General features: G+C 38.2%; 3 protein-coding genes across 3 annotated transcripts; all 3 read left to right on the forward strand.

The window, feature by feature from the left end:
* The first annotated feature begins 2448 nt into the window (after positions 1-2448).
* LOC134813357 (ADP-ribosylation factor K-like) lies at positions 2449-6359 on the forward strand. The gene is made up of 7 exons (XM_063821060.1): positions 2449-2762; positions 3875-4023; positions 4287-4363; positions 4632-4774; positions 5061-5137; positions 5644-5729; positions 5895-6359. The coding sequence occupies exons 2-7, from the start codon at positions 3927-3929 to the stop codon at positions 5964-5966; spliced, it is 552 nt and encodes a 183-aa protein (XP_063677130.1). The 5' UTR covers positions 2449-2762; positions 3875-3926; the 3' UTR covers positions 5967-6359.
* Positions 6360-7186: 827 nt separating this feature from the next.
* Positions 7187-11527, forward strand: LOC134812125 (cysteine proteinase 6-like). Its single transcript, XM_063819320.1, has 10 exons — positions 7187-7885; positions 8093-8332; positions 8508-8664; positions 8891-9066; positions 9234-9337; positions 9482-9579; positions 9866-10465; positions 10562-10627; positions 10794-10932; positions 11195-11527. The coding sequence occupies exons 1-10, from the start codon at positions 7634-7636 to the stop codon at positions 11280-11282; spliced, it is 1920 nt and encodes a 639-aa protein (XP_063675390.1). The 5' UTR covers positions 7187-7633; the 3' UTR covers positions 11283-11527.
* A 3537-nt stretch (positions 11528-15064) lies between these two features.
* LOC134813432 (uncharacterized) lies at positions 15065-16875 on the forward strand. Its single transcript, XM_063821209.1, has 4 exons — positions 15065-15235; positions 15482-15621; positions 15865-15940; positions 16459-16875. The coding sequence occupies exons 1-4, from the start codon at positions 15101-15103 to the stop codon at positions 16597-16599; spliced, it is 492 nt and encodes a 163-aa protein (XP_063677279.1). The 5' UTR covers positions 15065-15100; the 3' UTR covers positions 16600-16875.
* Positions 16876-17889: the final 1014 nt, after the last annotated feature.

Below are 17889 nucleotides of genomic sequence, written 5' to 3' on the forward strand. Positions count from 1 at the left end.
GCCGCCCTTATATTCACAACACTATTTACCCCCTATACGATTATATCCCCTTTATTGTTTTCCAGGCATTAAGACTCATCGAAAGTAGTTCAGCAGGTACATTTAAGTTCAAAACATTCTAATTCAATGTTGAAGATGACAGGAATAAGAAATAGTTGTATGGAGGTTTTTAAGAAATTTGCGCAAAATACGCGCCAGCATGTTATACGAAATTAGGTAAAAAACCCAAAATCGCCATATTCAGGTGCCTTAAAAACCATGTTAAAATTGAGTTAGAGATCTGAAACTTTGCAGGGCGTCTAGACCTTGTCCAAATCGACTGTAAAAAAAATTTCATGTTTCAGGAGTATCGGGAAGTGGGTTTTCTGGAACCCCTGTTTTACAACAGATTGTCGTGAAGATATATATATATGTATAGACGCTTTTTGCAGTCAATTGTAGCCTACATTTAAGTGTCCGTAGATTCAAAAGTATAAACGATACAGTCATCTCGAACCACAGGTTTTAAAGATAATTGTTTAAGCTTTAGTTTACATTGTATTGAAAAATAATTTAACGTCATCATCATCACTTGATGACGTCATCAAGTTAAGTGTTTTTAAAACTTGACTTTTGACAAAGTAACAACTTTTTAAATCGATTTTACACTATTAAGGAGTAATTTTATTCAAAATCTGAGGACATTTTCATCTTAGATAATTGTTCAAGCATTCCGAAAATCTACCGGAATAGTTTCCTACCTTGCTCCTTCATAAAGATATTTGCTATTGAAGTTAGTGCTTTTTTGAAGAATAATTTTATAAAAACACAAAAGTTGTGAATTAGTATTCTCTGGTGTTGGGCCATCCCTTGGGTTGTGGAGCTCAATTTTGCTTCTTAAAGGTGTAAATTGTGTTATAGGCTAGTTTTAAAGTTAAAAATCGAAAAGTTGCACACGTGGGGACACGCCCAAATTCATTTAAAATAGCTAAAATCGCTAAAAATTTTGATTTTCACGATTTTTATCAACTTTGGAGTCCCGTTGTGATCCAAGCTCTTTTTGAAATCTTCTGAAACTTTGCATGCTTATCAAACTATATATTAAATACCACTATGCAAAAATTTACGGTGATTCAATATTGTATGCGCACGCGACGTCCGCTCAAAGTTTGCACGTGCGAAAGGTGAGAAATTTGCTCATTCCTGATTTCGAATATATTCTGCTTTCCACGATATTTAAATGGCATTATATATGAATTTAATGCCAACTTGAATGAGTAAAAAGTGCCATATTCAGTCGGTTATCGACAGAAATACCTAACTAAACACAAGGAAACGTTTTCAAAGGCAGAATTTCGAAATCGTCGAAATTACCTCCTTGTTAATGAAGTTTCGACTAGCTGTGTAAATTATCCTGACATTATAATCAAAAAGAGATGATATTTGACCAAAACCCATAATCATGGGTAGAGTGTACCGCTGCCAGTGTCTCTCTTTTCCAAACAAAAGGAAATGATATTAATTTGAGGAACAGTCCGCTAATGCAAATTGATACCGAGAATGAAATCGGTCGCTCGCTTTTTCCATTCGATCACGGCTTACGAATTGTAATAAAGCTTATTGATTTGAAAAAGCGAGCGACCGATTTCATTCTCGGTATCAATTTGCATTAGCGGACTGTTCCTCAAATTAATATCATTTCCTTTTGTTTGGAAAAGAGAGACACTGGCAGCGGTACACTCTACCCATGATTATGGGTTTTGGTCAAATAATCCATTCGGTATTTAACTACTAGCTACCTACTTATTGTTCGATGGCTTGCGGTTGTACCGCGGCCTTTGGTCTACATGATCGTTCTGTTACAAAATAGAAATAGAAATAAAAAGTGTGATAGTGGCGCAGTTCGTTAGTCGGCTTGCTTGTGAAATGCCTCGCATTCACAGGGTCCCAGGTTCGATTCCCATTTCCCGTCTGTGCCGCTAGCCATGGGGTGAGCGTCGTTGACGCTCTGCTAAGGGTTCCGTTGGACCTATGCAGCCCCCGGTCTACTCAGCCGAATGCTCGAGAAATCGTGTGTGAGGGTTAAATGAGGAGCTGTACATGATCAATACAGCGAAGCTTCGGGCGAAGAAAGTGTGATATAATACCTTAACCGTCGCTGGCGTTAGACTTGATCCTTCGGTTTCCTGTAAGTGCCAGTTACATGCCGTGACTATAAAGCCATGGTTGTCCGAAGTTAAGCATAAGGGTGGTCATTTCAGTTGATGGCCCTGCTGCTTAGCTGCAGCGCAGCTAAAGCATCACATAAGTAACATAAGTAAGTAAGTCGCACGATTTGGATTTTGGAATAAAATAACGTTGAAATAGAGCTACTTGAAATAGGAAGTGGAGTTTGTCACCGATTATAACCAAATATAGGATTTGTTTAGCTTGCGGGCCCCGTAAATATACTAGAGAACCAAGCGGTTGCCGGTACACCTATAATACACTTATCATTATCTCTCTAATTATTGTGCTGAGTATAAATAATCTGGCTCTGTAGGTACTACTGCTAGTGCTACTTGTCTGGGTATATGTATGCACATGTCATCTTTCTAGCTGTTTGTTTGTGTACTGATCCTTATAGCGCTTAGTTAAACGTTTGTTTACGCTAGTATAGTTGCTAAGTTGCTTGTATTATTCCTGAGCAGTATAATTGCACTACACCCTGTTGCATTTTGAGTCGAGTTCATTGGTACATCACGCTCAACTCAGCAGATGATTTGGGATTGATCGATCTTACGGTGAGTAACTCTGCTGTAGTTTTCCCTCTGCTGTATTGTGTGTAGTAACTCTGCTGTAGTTTTCCCTCTGCTGTATTGTGTGTAGTAACTCTTCTGTATTTTTACCTCTGCTGTATTGTGTGTAGTAACACTGCTGTAGTTTTCCCTCTGCTGTATTGTGTGTAGTAACTCTGCTGTATTTTTACCTCTGCTGTATTGTGTGTAGTAACTCTTCTGTAGTTTTACCTCTGCTGTATTGTGTGCAGTAACTCTGCACTGTAGTTTTACCTCTGCTGTTTAAGAATTTTTAGGGTCACATTTTTTATCATTGTGATAGAAGGTGGAGTTTTGCACATTGCACAGAGTAGCTGTTGTTCTCCAACCTACGCCCGGCCATGAACAATAAGCATTGCTGAACTGTCAACTCTCGAGCTACTTCATCTCACTCGTCTCATTTTTCCTTTTTGGTGTGCTCTTGATATCGTGTTTAGAAGCCATTCCCGCCTATAAATCCTTCATATATATACAATATACATAGCATGTAGTGTCGAGCAAAAGAAGGACCGGCGGGGTAAGAAGTAATTTTTGTATCTGTAGACCTATTCGTTATGAAACACTTGTATATATTCTTACTACGCTACCAGACTAGTACTACTACTAGTACTAGTAGTAGTAGTTGTAACTTGTACTGGTGATACTCATAATATTTTAGTCTCTTGTTTTTTAGAGTGAATTCCCGGACTCCTTCACTGTTGACTGTGCACTGTGCAGATCGCTTATTGATTTTATGAACAGCTGCAGTTTTGTCTGTTTGGGAGGGGTCGGGTGCAATTAACTTTCACCCTCATTATATTCCGGAATTTAATGTTTATTTATAAATTCATTGACGTCTTAATACGGCTTAAAATTAAGATATCAAAATTCCTGATACACACTTACACGCATTGCTAAAAATAAAACATAAAAGTAATATCCGTGTTGATTACAATGTACAAGAACTTACCCTATACAATCCAAGTGAATGCAATTGATTTAAAAAGAACGTGTACTATTGCCGCATTTACTGTGGACAAATACCACAAAGCTATTGAATTAAGAAGTTTTAGATTTGTTTACTTTGTTCGTTATTTCAGGTTGTTGGCTGATAGCTCTGATAAGAAGTAAGGAGGCAGCTGCTATCTTGCTATGGGAATATACCTCTCAACCTTTGTGGGGCATATTTCCAGACTATTCAGTTCGGACAAAGCTGCCAGTATTATTATTGTGGGCCTCGCTAACGCAGGTAAAATACTTTGTCGGATTAGCTTTAGATTATAGACTCATGTTCGACTTTTGTGATTTTGGCTAGAGAAATCTGAAAAGAAGATCTACAGTTATGACACACTATTAACTAGTGCACATCTAAATTCGCATTGGTCGATGCCTTTGTAAGGAGAGGTGACATTGCAGTCTGCAGATGTTTAATTCAAGTAACGAGTTAATTAAAAGTGCCGCTACCTGCAGTGTTTAATGCAATGGATTTTGCCAATAATATGATAACTTCAGGTAAGTCTAGTTTGGTGAGGATTCTGAAAGATGAGGACGGGGAGGAGGTTCTCACTGCACCCACTATTGGTCACGTGGTGGGTTACTTTATCAGTTATTAAATTAATTACTTAATTAGTTAATGTTATTACTCATACAGTAAAACTCCGCGGAGTTTGGGGGGGGGGAAGAAAATCGGTAAATCGGGGTTTTGTTTGCTTACATTATGCCTTATTTGGGGAATGGAGATGACCACGGTGAATCAAGGTATGCGGTAAATCGTGGTTTTACTGTCCTATTTACTGGCAAACACTCAGTAAACTGTGGAAAGTGATTAGTCAATATATGGTGACAGTGGTCTCCAAGGTAGAAACTATCAACTACAAGAATATTGTAAATCTCCACATCTGGGACCTGGGTGGACAGGATAAACTGCGGATATTGTGGCAACGGTACTTTCTTACAGCAGAGGCGGTCATATTCGTTGTGGACAGCTCCGAAACTGACAGGTTATTGTAATTAAATTAAATTAATTGATAAATATATTATATAGGTTATAGATATATTATATAGGTTATAAATATATTATATAGATTATAGATTTCTATTTTAATAGCATGATTTGATCTATTATATAGTGATGTCATGTTTTAGTTGTTGATATAATTATTACTCGTGGTTATTTTAGTGACCTGTTTTACTGGTTCCAGTATACCGTCAAATCTATTACCACTCCTGTACAGTACTGTAGTTGTCATGGTAACCAGTGTAATCTATTGCCACTTCTTTCTTCAGGTTCACAGAAGCGCTTGGCGAGTTAGAAGCAGTGTTAAAAGCTGAAGAGCTAAGAATTGTCCCCATCTTAGTATTAGGTAACATTATGGTAACATTATGGTAACATTATGGTAACATTATGGTTACATTACGGTAACATTATGGTAACATTATGGTAACATTATGGTAACATTATGATTTATGGTAACATTATGGTAACATTATGGTAACATTATGGTAACATTATGGTAACATTATGGTAACATTATGGTAACATTATGGTAACATTATGGTAACATTATGGTAACATTATGGTAACATTATGGTAACATTATGGTAACATTATGGTAACATTATGGTTACATTATGGTTACATTATGGTTACATTATGGTTACATTATGGTTACATTATGGTTACATTATGGTTACATAACCGTAACATTATGGTAATGTGCTTGCACTGTTTATGTTTTCAACGGTACAGTGGTACTCACACTTCGCCACAAGATGAATAATAAAACTGTTCAATAGAATAGAAATTCTACGATCGCTGCTAGTCAAATATTTAGTATCTCCCTCCCACAGCTTACTAACAATGTCTCAGCCAACAAACAAGACATGGTGACAGTTGGAACGCAGGACCTTGTCGAGATGTTTGATCTGTCCCATATTTCTGATAGACCTTTTAAGGTTACTCAACCAGTTCTCATACTTTACTTTATATATTAGATTAATCGCTGGTTCCCCAAATTGTGTTTGCATTTTGTCTATCTCAACGGTCATTAATTATAGTTCGGGGTTTTCTGGTCCGGGGTTCGATGTTTCACTGCAACATTATCTACCGCTTTTCTTCAGGTGTTCAAATGCTCCATAAAAAACAACGAAGGAATAGAGGAGGCCATGAAGTGGCTGCTACGGTCTTTATAGCAAGTATCCTGATAGAAGTTAACTGAACACAGTTACCAACTTCAGTTACCACAGTTACCACCAACTTCACACTGCGATAATCACCTTCACTTCCAGTCTTGCCTCATCTTTTGCTGAAATCCAGAACTGTGAGCAGGATGTTGTTTGGCGTTTTAATCAGAATTTTAGTGATATAAGTTGTTACTTGACTTTTGATATTAGTATGTTGTCGACATTTTGAACATGTTCGATCGGAACATATTAGTTTTTGTTTGTTAATAAAGTCGCTGATATTTAGTAAAGGTTCTGAATATTTTTTAATGGGTTTTCACGTTTTTATTTGTTACGTGAGTTTTTATAACGTTAATGAAATTTCAGAATTTAAACAGAACATTTTTGAAGACGTTTCAGATATCAACTAGTATAAATTTACTTGATAATTGTAAGTGTAGTACTTGATCTGTTGATTATAATGACTAGCAGGAACCCGTTAAATATAACCCTAAACGGTGTCAAGACTCAAGATACTGAAATAATTATTACCTATTTAATTGGCGTTTTTGACACCACTTGGGGGTCCAAATTTTCGGCTCTAAAATCATTATTCCTCGGCCAATTTTTTATTTTTTCATGCTGATTTGGAGGATATTGAAGCATTTGACCCAGCCAAAAAAGTTTCAGTTGTATATCTTTTACGGTTTTTGCAGAAAGTTGCGTTAAAGTCGATGCCGTGGTGTCAGTAAAATGGCACAGATATATATATATATATCGTCTCGCTTTATATATAGTAAGATGATCGTAAACAAATTTGTACCGTTCCCATAACTTACTCTTCTTTGTAAACTGATCTCTAGACTCTAAGTCTACTGGTCACAATGCTTATTCATGTCCTTTGTAGCAGCAGCTGTCGAATATCTTATACAAGCACAAAGAGGACATTTGTGTTCCAATCATTAACCATAGCATTGCCATGACTATAACGCTTCAGGATATAAACAAGGAACTGGTCTATGACGAATTATATTGTCCTCAGGTACAAGGACTGTGCTCTTTTGTTTTTTCTTCACAGTTTATTGTCTAGAAATGTTTACAGGCCAGGATCAATTGACCGGGCACACAATGGACGAGAATAAAACTTCACCGGACACAAAAAGATACAAAGAGAGACGTGTGATACAATGGTCTAACAAGCTAGAAACATAATATTGGACCACTTATAAAGGGTGAGTTCGCGGAAACTCAAACGCATCAGCTTGTCCATTATGTGCCGTGTCCATTTGTAGCAGTGGTACACCATTTGGCTATTCATTTATCTTCCGTTTCGTTTTCGCTTCAAAATTTATTATTCTTCAGTCACACCCTCTTTACCGCGGCTTATAGTCTTCTAGACTTCCATCCATATCATACTATTACTAATAGTAATAATATGGAATACTGCGCCCGGCCCGAAAACTAATTTAGTGAAAATCTTGGAGCAAAATTAAAACCGAGGCTATTGTAACCTTGTTCGGCAAGTTGATAATCTAGCCGGGCACACTTGGGGCACAAAATTAGAATTCCGGGGGTACACTTATTTTAACTTTCTTACACCATACACTCGAACCGTGGTATGATGAGTTGCAGGTTTAGCTATAATCGTGCGTAAATAGATTCATAAATAGTCAATAAATAACAAACCCTCCTTTAAGATGATGAAGCTACTACCAGTACTGGTATTCAGTGCTATCATAGCTGCCGCACTCTCCAAAGACAAAGACATGCGAGGCTTGTACAGAGAGATCCAGGCTAAATACATGGATACGGTCCCGCTTGTCGCATCCTCTCAGGCAGACTCGAAGCAACATTTCGCTGAGTTTTGTGAGTATGTCCGAGGAGTAGAGACAAACAACGCGGAGAATCAGGATGGTTTTCTTGCTGAGGTCAACATGTTTGCTCTTATGGTGAGTGCTAACAAATTAACACGTACTTTACCCACGTGACTTACCCTTTACTTAGTGATGAGCTGGTTAGATACTGTTTTTCATATCGTCCAGAGGGCAACAAAAACTGGACTCCAGTTCAGCTCGAGGTTTTACAATTTCGGATTTAAAGTAATGATTATAATCATATCTGGTAACAGTATCTAACCTATATTCCTAAATCTCCAGACTAAAGCAGAGAGGTACCAGTGGACTGGTCTGAACGCGTCAGATATCATGGAGGAGCAGAAAAGATCTCTGTCCAAGAGGAGGGGAGGTGCCGTGCCAGTTGCCATCGAGAAGCGTCAATCATCTAGTGTTGATTACACTAGCAAGTTGCCTCCAGTTAAGGGGCAAGGAAGTTGTGGGAGTTGCTGGACTTTTGGTGCTGTCGCAGCTCTGGAGTATCAAGTCAACAGGAACAGTAACGTGAGTACTTTTTAAACATGACCAGATAATAGCGTGAGTGTCAACTGCTAACTTAAGTGCGCAGTTGAAGGTTAGGAAGCGTTAATTAATAATTATATAACTAAGAAGTGTTTACATAACTATAACTATGAAATGATAAAATAAACGTTTTAATAAACGTGCCCTCCCTCCTCAGACGGTGAAGTCTCTATCAGAGCAGCAGTATCTGGACTGTGTGTACGAGGGAGTCCGTGACGGGTGTAATGGCGGGTGGCCGACCCAGTGCTACGATTGGACCAGAGATAACGGCAACATGATCGCCAAAGAAGAGGACTACCCCTATGTACAAAAAGGTGTGGAAATCAAATTAATCATTTTCCTCGTTATTTGAACTGGCGACTGTACATTTGGCTTTCAGGAAATTTATCAGCTGTGAACGGATCGGTGTACAAATCATTTCCTCGTCGTTTAACTATACAATATACATTTTAAACTAGAAAACGGTTGAATTTAATTTTAATTTTGAACTCCGATGCGAAGTTAAAGTAAATTCTGTGAGTTCAACTAAATCTCTGTCAGATGGAGTTTGTAGAGGTGCTGCCAATGGTATAAAGACAGGAATCAAAGGGTACTCTCTCACTGGAAGTAGATATCTGGTTAAAGGAGATAGTGCCATGATGACAGCTGTTGCTGATGCCAACATTGGGGTAATCTCCATCGCTTTCGGGGTTGTTGATAACTTCTTCTCCTACAAGGTAAAAAACATATGCTTTAAATTTGTTTAATTAGGTTCTTTCACAAAGGAAAAATACAAAAGCAATACTTAGTTGTGAATCCAACCGTCTCGATTAACAAATGAACGTTTGACATTTCGAATTTTTCAGCCTTTTCTGGTCACATGATAATAGGCTTGATTTTTCAGAGCGGTGTTTACACGGGAACAGGATGTAGCTCCATCAACCATGCTATGGACGTTGTAGGCTACGGTGTAGAAGGGGGCAAGAACTACTGGAAAGTCAGGAACAGGTACTGTGGACGATATGATTTACTTCACGATGTGAAATTTTAATTTCTAGTCTCAATTATTTGATCATTGATCGATAACCGATATCGTTAACTATTTAATCGCACTCAGTTTAAGAGATTTTGTTAAATTGAGAAACTGTTCAGCTGGGGAGCTGGTTGGGGAAATGGTGGCTACGTGTTGGTGTCACGAGGAGGCAATACCTGCGCAATCTCCGACTATGGCCACTATCCTGTTGTAACAGGTTAGTCACTACTCTTTTATTACCGCCTCTTGTATCATTAATTTTTTGAGTCGTGATAGAGGGTGATTTACCATGTAGGATGTAGCTCAAGCTGCTTCATACATACTCAATATCTCTCTACTTCGCTCTTCAGTCCGTTAACAGTCAGTAACTATAATGTGGACGATGTATTCATTAAAATTTTAAATACCAACAAGTAATTGCTGAGCATTTGCTAAACATTTGCTAATGCTAAGCAATTCTAAATTGGTATTTCATGAGTACAAAACTAGCCCAACCTAATAAGGTTCTGATCCTGATGATGGAGAGGACGATGGTAGTAGTGATGATGAAGATGATGGAAGTGATGAGGATGACAATGAGGATGACAGTAATGATGGTGACGATATGAGTGCTCTCACATGGATACAGTTCAACCAAGGAAAAAGTGTCACCGTATCGGTCTCCAAGAATGACCCTGCCAAGTTTTACGTGAAATATCCCTGTGACGAAAGTGTCTGGTATAAGATCTATTTGAAAACCAACACCGGAGCTTCTTTTGGTCACTTTGAGATGTACAAGAAAACCTCCGCTACCAGTGATCTCACCGGAAATCTGTACTGCAAAAACGGTGGCGACAAGAGTTGGTGGGGCGGTGAGAAAACCGACTTCAACCTCAAGTGTGATGCTGTGAAGTGCCGAGACGGAATGAAAGTACTGAAAGTACAGAAAACCAACGAGTGCGTCAAGGTGATGGATGCAAGCAATGATGAAGTTCTCTGGAGCAAGATGTTCGATTCGACGGACGGAGACTGCGGGATGGCAATGGGCAGCGTCACCTCTCAAGTTTGGAACTACAATGGCAACGATCTGAATCTGGCTGTCTCTAACAAGGAGGAAGAAGACGGTAAGCTAATGCTCGCTACGCTATGCTATGAACCTTGTTGGCCATTTTAGTTTCAGAGCCATTTCTGGGCAGATTTTAATTTTATAATTCATTCAGGTTCTGATGAAGATAATGGTGACGATGGTGATGATGGTGATGATGGTGATGATGGCGAAGAGAAAAGTAAGTATACTGTGTTCAGATCTAATTACTATCCTAAGTAAGTCGGCATATGATTGGATTGAAGAATGATGATGATCCTAACTTTTTCAAACTTTTTTCTAGATTAATGTGAATCGTATCAAATCGAGTAAATAGCGATTAACGTTAAGTAGCCAACAATTCTCAGAGGTATGTAAATGGGTAACAAGAACAGAACAGAAGATGAAGCAAAAGATTCAAGGACTAGATAACATGAATATGGCTGATGCCAAAAAAGCTTGCGAGGCATCGGAAGAATGCAATGCTATTACCTGCAAGAATGCCAAGTAATTAAACCATTTAATTAAGTGATTATGTAATTATGTAATTACAACCATACATTGCATTCAAAGTTAATATTTCTGTAAGAAATCTGCTTTACCGACTCGATAGTATATTTACCGTTCATGTTAATGTTTGTGTATTGATAATGATAGTATAGGTTTTATTGAACAATTTTTTTATTGAATTTTTTTATTGAATTTTTTTATTGAATTTTTTTATTGAATTTTTTTATTGAATTTTTTTATTGAACAAATTTCTTTGCAGCAAATGTTGGTTGAACAAGAAACCCAAAGGAAAGGCAAACACAAAGTTTACTGGCTACATCCTAAAATGTAAAACGAAATCTGTCTAGGTCTTCATTTAACGAATTCGCTTGATAGACAACCCCAACGGACGAGATTCTTCTCAGCTAAAAAGACAAAATCAATTTAACGCATGTTCTTGTAGCTTTAAAAGCTAGTCCTTGATCGACGACTATCCATTCAGCAGAATCAAACTATTTAATTATAATATATAATATGCATGAATATCATTTTCTCAGATCGATTTTATTCAACCCTGTTAATTTTAGTTTTTAATTGCCTTGATCGCAGATAATGGTGTTTATTTGTTCTTACAAACATTTGTATACAAATTTTTTAAATCTAAAGAGTTGAGACCAAATCACAACTCCTATTTCTCACGTAATGTCAGTCTCAACCAGTAAGACCCAATCCAGTGCCTTTAGTGAATTGTGAAATCAATGTAGAGATCTCGCTTCAAAGCGATAATGCGATAATGACACACTGATATCAGTATGTTAAATTTCACTGGATGATTTGTTCACCAAATCTGTAGCGATCAATTCTTTCTAGTTGTAGTCGCAGTGAGGATAAAGTAATTGTGTTTCAAAAGCAGTTCAGGAGGTCAGGTCACCACTATCAGGGGTAGATGATGTAGATGAGGTAGAGTAGGACCAGTATCACAGAGCTGCAGAGCAAGGAAAGAGAGGTCTAGTGTCCCTGACAAGGACAAGAGTCAGGGTGTAGATGATGTAGAGGAGGTAGAGTAGGACCAGTATCACAGAGCTGCAGAGCAAGGAAAGAGAGGTCTAGTGTCCCTGACAAGGACAAGAGTCAGGGTGTAGATGATGTAGATTAGGTAGAGTAGGACCAGTATCACAGAGCTGCAGAGCAAGGAAAGAGAGGTCTAGTGTCCCTGACAAGGACAAGAGTCAGGGTGTAGATGATGTAGATCAAGATGAGGTAGAGTAGGACCAGTATCACAGAGCTGCAGAGCAAGGAAAGAGAGGTCTAGTGTCCCTGACAAGGACAAGAGTCAGGGTGTAGATGATGTAGAGGAGGTAGAGTAGGACCAGTATCACAGAGCTGCAGAGCAAGGAAAGAGAGGTCTAGTGTCCCTGACAAGGACAAGAGTCAGGGTGTAGATGATGTAGATCAATATGAGGTAGAGTAGGACCAGTATCACTGAGCAGCAGAGCAAGGAAAGAGAGGTCTAGTGTCCCTGACAAGGACAAGAGTCAGGGTGTAGATGATGTAGATGAGGTAGAGTAGGACCAGTATCACAGAGCTGCAGAGCAAGGAAGGAGAGGTCTAGTGTCCCTGACAAGGACAAGAGTCAGGGTGTAGATGATGTAGAGGAGGTAGAGTAGGACCAGTGTCACAGAGCTGCAGAGCAAGGAAAGAGAGGTCTAGTGTCCCTGACAAGGACAAGAGTCAGGGTGTAGATGATGTAGAGGAGGTAGAGTAGGACCAGTATCACAGAGCTGCAGAGCAGGTTAATCAGCAGGCCTTCTGTTGTGTAATCTTCCCACACTAGGTCACTGAGGGTTACAAATGTTAGGCACAAATTGGTTAGGCACGCAGAGATCTAAAGATGTTATCCCTAAGTTGTTATACTGCTCAACGCAGAGTTAGATATATAATAATTTAGTGATTTCATATCCAGAACAGTGTTTCAATTAAATAGTGACATTAGAATGGTGGAAAATGTAAGTTTTTACTGTGCATCTTTATGTTGCATTATATACTGCATACTAAACCAAATACTGATAGTTAGTCATAGCAAAGTATCATCTTACCCTGATTTCTCCCGAAAAAGCGCTTTCTCCACAGTACCCGTCTCAATAGAAAGTATTGCACTGAAAAGCAGGAAAACTCCCATAAATATGTGAAAAGGTTTGTAGTTTCGCCGGAGCTCAGGTAGTTTGGTACTGTCGAAATCTTGAAAAACCACAGCTGAGAACAGTGCCTGAACGTAAGGTTCGGTGAATCTTAAAACACACCTGTTGAATAAACCTCGATAATTTGAATCAAAGTCAATACAATCAACAATAATTTACAAATCAGTTATTACATACCATTACATACCTGTGCAATAAATGAGGTCGCAGTAACAAGACCAATCCAAGAATGAAGACTATAAAAGTTATTGTAACCCCAATCACTGTGGTACTCTATAACAGCTACCAGCCCGAACACAACTAACACCGCCGCCACCAGGTTAAGGATGGCGTGTATTTTCTTGTTAGTTGAGCGCTCGAACGGGAACAGACGGTACGCCACCGCAGCTGGCATGATTGATGATAGGAAATGAGAATTTCAGTTTTTGATGGTAAAAAGTACCCATCGTAATATTATGTTAAATTGTAGAACTTATTTTTAGGTGAAAAGGGAAGTTTGAGTTAAGCTGGAGGGTTTTAAAAAGGCTAGGTAAATCTGTATATACAATCTTTAACAATGTTTAAAATATCATACCATTTCCTAAGAGCAGAATAAAAGCTGTAATCATAGCCAAAGGATGCCAGTTGAACTTGTAACTGTTTTCTGAGCTCCAATCCAAGCCTCCTAGGTACCCAAACACCCACCAGCTCATCAGAAGGACCGGTAGTAGAAGTACCACTTCAAACTGCGGAAATTCCATGGATCATGGCCAGTTTTCTGGGGTTTGAAGCCTTCGTCTGGCTTAATTTAATTATATAACAATAGCAAAGAAATTAAGTTAGCTAAATCTCAATTCTAATAAAATTTAATTTAATATTAAGCTGGTTGGTGAGAATACCTGTATGGTAAGAATACCTCTACTGTTCACTGTGGAGGTGATTATGTTGGGGCCCCTCTGGTTTGATATTGCTAGTTCTCCAGCCATATTTTACTACTTTACTAGTTAGCCGAGAGAATATTCTCTGTTATTCTCGACGAAAATTTGAAATACAGATCTTGATTATGTTTGGGTTAAAATCTTTATTTTCAAGACCGTTCTATTTCTACTGTATATAGTTATATCCACAATAATGATTAATTACATGTTCAAGCGCAAGTACAATTATTTCGACTACACTATTGAACAAAATTGCTGCAACAACCACAAGCTCAGAACAGATTTGGAAATGCTTACAATTTGTGCTCTTAGTTGCTTACACTTACTCTTATTTGTAAATATATAGGATATCATTATTACCATATCCCTGGTAGTGCCACATATTAGGCTCCCTATTAGGCTCCCTATCATGACCACGGTAGAAAACAACAAATCTCGACTTTTCAAATTGAGATGAAGTCACTGATCACAACTTTTGGATTTGCTACCTCCCAAAGCGTGAAATTCGGGTCCTCGTCAAAATGAGGTGTCAAACCGTAGCCATGGTTACAGAGAATGAATATTTTACACCTCATTTTTAAGTAGTTTTATTCGGTACATGTGTGTAGCGTAAACAAGTGTTTTAAATAGGTTTATTACGTGAACATGATCCTAGATAGGCTAGTAGAGCACACGTCCCCCCTCCTGCCACGTCAGTGTCACACTAAGTCCTAACTCCTCCCCCTTTTACAGGATAACAGTGCGACTTAGTCTCGTCACTCCTGGTTAAAGTTAACCCGGCAAAGAGGTGATAATCTGGCGGGGAATGTGACAAAGTCTGGGGTTAGAGGTGCTCGGACCTTTAAATTCGGGGACTTGCTCTTCAGGGACACAGTTACTTTTACGCAGTTTCTTATTCCTGTCATCGGTGTTCTCATATTGTAGCAGCTAGCGTATGTCTTCATATATTTCTGAATATCTTCATTCAAATGATCTTCTTTCTTATTTCTACATTCTGTACTTATGTTCACATAATTAAGTTTGACACTTTTTTAGTGATAAAACTTTACAGTTTTAACTTTATCAGAAGTTATGGCGGCGGTTAGATTTCTACTAATCATATCCCTCTCCTGTCTTCACGTTTCACTTGCCCGACCCAAGACTGCTTTTAGGTTTAGGGTGGACAATTCGAAGATAAAATCTCTTGATGCCATGGAATTGCTTGAAGTAAGGCTCATTATTAGAAATAATATCTATCTCTTTAGGTGCACTTTTCGTTATTTAATTGCAGACTAATTAATCAATGATCATGGTATGTTGAAACCTTCATACATCAGGAACTGAATCGACAAATTGGATAATGGATATAACCAGTATTGATCTAGATATGATAAAATCTAGACCGTAAACTACGAAAAATAGATGTTTTTTAGAACAAACTCTTAACTCACACCCTGCTCATCCACTATCCAGTTGCTTGGCGAAGGAGGTCTCAGCCCCGAATACATGAAGATCTACGACTCTGACGACTTTGACCCCGTTAAGAGAAATGAAGGTCAGGCCTGTAAAAGCGTAGAGGTGATTGAGGATCTCTCCGACGATTACTTTCCAAGGTTTCGTATTTTTTATATAATTAACTGACATATTAATTGATGAGCTAAACAATTCTTTAATTAAATTAATCTATCCCACTGCTTGGGTTTTGTGACCTATCTGAGAAGGGGATTGCTCATGTTATTGATCCCCTAGCGATTTGATAATTTAATAACAAATTGTTTGTTTTTAACCCCCTGAAAGTTTTGCTCCTTGATGTTCCTTGTTATAGATAGCATACCTAATTCACATAATTGTGGCAGGTATGTAAAGAATATTGTTTGTGTGGACACTGGATATACTTGCAAACCCTCGGACGGATCTTTCTCTTGCGTCAAGGTACATTCAGTCACAGTCACAGTCACAGTCACAGTCACAGTCACAGTCACAGTCACAGTCACAGTCACAGTCACAGTCACAGTCACAGTCACAGTCACAGTCACAGTCACAGTCACAGTCCAGTCACAGTCACAGTCACAGTCACAGTCACAGTCACAGTCACAGTCCGTCACAGTCACAGTCACAGTCACAGTCACAGTCACAGTCACAGTCACAGTCACAGTCACAGTCACAGTCACAGTCACAGTCACAGTCACAGTCACAGTCACAGTCACAGTCACAGTCACTTGCAGTCAGTTACAGTCATAGTTTTTATAATAATAAATCATTAAGCTCGTAGATATCATTCGCTCATTAAATTTTTCTTACGTAAGACAATCTGTGCTGCTCACTCTGCCATAATTTTCGATGCTTTCAAACATTTAGTTCTCAATTTTAGGCATTATATCAATATATAAACGAGGATGCAAAATGTGAATTTTATTGTTTTACAGTTATATACCTCTATACCTTTTCAGACGACAATAGTGAAGCATGTTTTAAAACGCGAGGACCGCTATGTACTTGAGCACGTGGACGACAGTGGCAAAACGGAGTATTTCGACCTATGGAAGAGACAGGAGATAGAAATTGGAGTTGGATGCGAATGCTCTAACTGAAAACTGGATTCGAGTGAACGGCGATGTACTTATATATTTAAACACTATTATATAAATAACTACAGAACAGTGTCAAAATATAGTCATATTGAAGTTTATTTTTATAAAGACAACACTGAAAATAGCGAAACTATTTCATCGTTCTGTTTGCAAATATCTTTTATTGTTTTTCATTTCATTCGAAGAAAAAGCAAATGATTTATGATTGATTGTTGCTAATATATAAGGTTAATGATGCAGTATGTACATTGTACGACGTTGCTTGAATAGTTACTTTTGATTCATTATAGTTCAGATCAGTAAAGAGTGTCACGCTTTTCTTCAAAAACAAAAAACGTAAAATTAACATAAAATGGCCAAATGTCATTAAGTGCTGGAATCTTCACGAAAATGTGAATAATGAACGATTAAAATGCAGACAATAATTTTACGGGGCAGATTTAACTTCTGAATAACTATTCTATATATAGATCTATCAAGATTGACGATGACACAGTCCACACGTTACGGATATTACTGTACTTGTTAATGGCTGTTCGTTTCTTTGTTGTTGCACGGATAAAGAATATTATACGAGGGAGAAAGAAGTGACTTGTTTCCCTCATACATGTACAGACCTAAGCTCAATGATTGGTCACTCATGGCCAAAAATCCAGTCAAAACTGTGAACTTTTGGTCGAGGAAACAGCAGAAAAATCTTCAAAATAAAAATTTCCTTCCATGTGATAATTGTGAATTGTTCGTTAATCAAAGCATTCTTTGATTTAAAAAAAGCTGAAATTTGAACATGTCTTACCGGTAGTATTGACCCACTGATTGGTCACTGGTTAAACTTAAACATTCTGTCAAAACTGAAAAATTTCGATCAAGGAACGGCAGAATCGCTTTTATTTTTATTCAAAAATCATCCAAAATGTTCTTCTATTGCGATAATTTCCTTACTGAGGTCCCCAGGTAATAATTTCCATGCTCGTTTATCAAAGCTTTCTTTGATAATTTAGGTTGCAGTATACCTCAATTAGGTCTTTTGCCATCCACGCCACAGTACGTGCGCGTGGACTCATTAATTGGCCTTGGTCATTCAAGAAAACTTGAATGGTTAGAGCAATATACAAATTATATTATGTGAGAGAAGCGAGCAATTTGTAGCGTGATGCGTTAGCCGTTACTGTGCCGCGCCACGCACTCAATTATGCTTCTCGCTAGCAGCTAGATCGGCGAGATCGCGAATATACGCTACTTAGCTTCGCCGAGCTGCGAAGAATTGACATCGCAAATTAACGAGCAATA

Source organism: Bolinopsis microptera, chromosome 3 (genome assembly GCF_026151205.1).
Source record: "Bolinopsis microptera isolate Bmic1 chromosome 3, MBARI_Bmic_1.0, whole genome shotgun sequence".
Lineage (NCBI taxonomy): Eukaryota > Metazoa > Ctenophora > Tentaculata > Lobata > Bolinopsidae > Bolinopsis > Bolinopsis microptera.

Excerpts from the sequence above, each read along its gene's own strand:
- LOC134813432 (XM_063821209.1), top strand. The coding sequence starts at position 15,101 with ATGGCGGCGGTTAGATTTCTACTAATCATATCCCTCTCCTGTCTTCAC. Across the intron at positions 15,236-15,481 it reads ATGCCATGGAATTGCTTGAA|TTGCTTGGCGAAGGAGGTCT; the intron begins GTAAGGCTCATT and ends TCCACTATCCAG. Across the intron at positions 15,622-15,864 it reads TCCGACGATTACTTTCCAAG|GTATGTAAAGAATATTGTTT; the intron begins GTTTCGTATTTT and ends TAATTGTGGCAG.
- LOC134813357 (XM_063821060.1), top strand. The coding sequence starts at position 3,927 with ATGGGAATATACCTCTCAACCTTTGTGGGGCATATTTCCAGACTATTC. Across the intron at positions 4,024-4,286 it reads TGTGGGCCTCGCTAACGCAG|GTAAGTCTAGTTTGGTGAGG; the intron begins GTAAAATACTTT and ends TGATAACTTCAG. Across the intron at positions 5,730-5,894 it reads TTTCTGATAGACCTTTTAAG|GTGTTCAAATGCTCCATAAA; the intron begins GTTACTCAACCA and ends GCTTTTCTTCAG.
- LOC134812125 (XM_063819320.1), top strand. The coding sequence starts at position 7,634 with ATGATGAAGCTACTACCAGTACTGGTATTCAGTGCTATCATAGCTGCC. Across the intron at positions 7,886-8,092 it reads TCAACATGTTTGCTCTTATG|ACTAAAGCAGAGAGGTACCA; the intron begins GTGAGTGCTAAC and ends CTAAATCTCCAG. Across the intron at positions 10,466-10,561 it reads TAACAAGGAGGAAGAAGACG|GTTCTGATGAAGATAATGGT; the intron begins GTAAGCTAATGC and ends TAATTCATTCAG.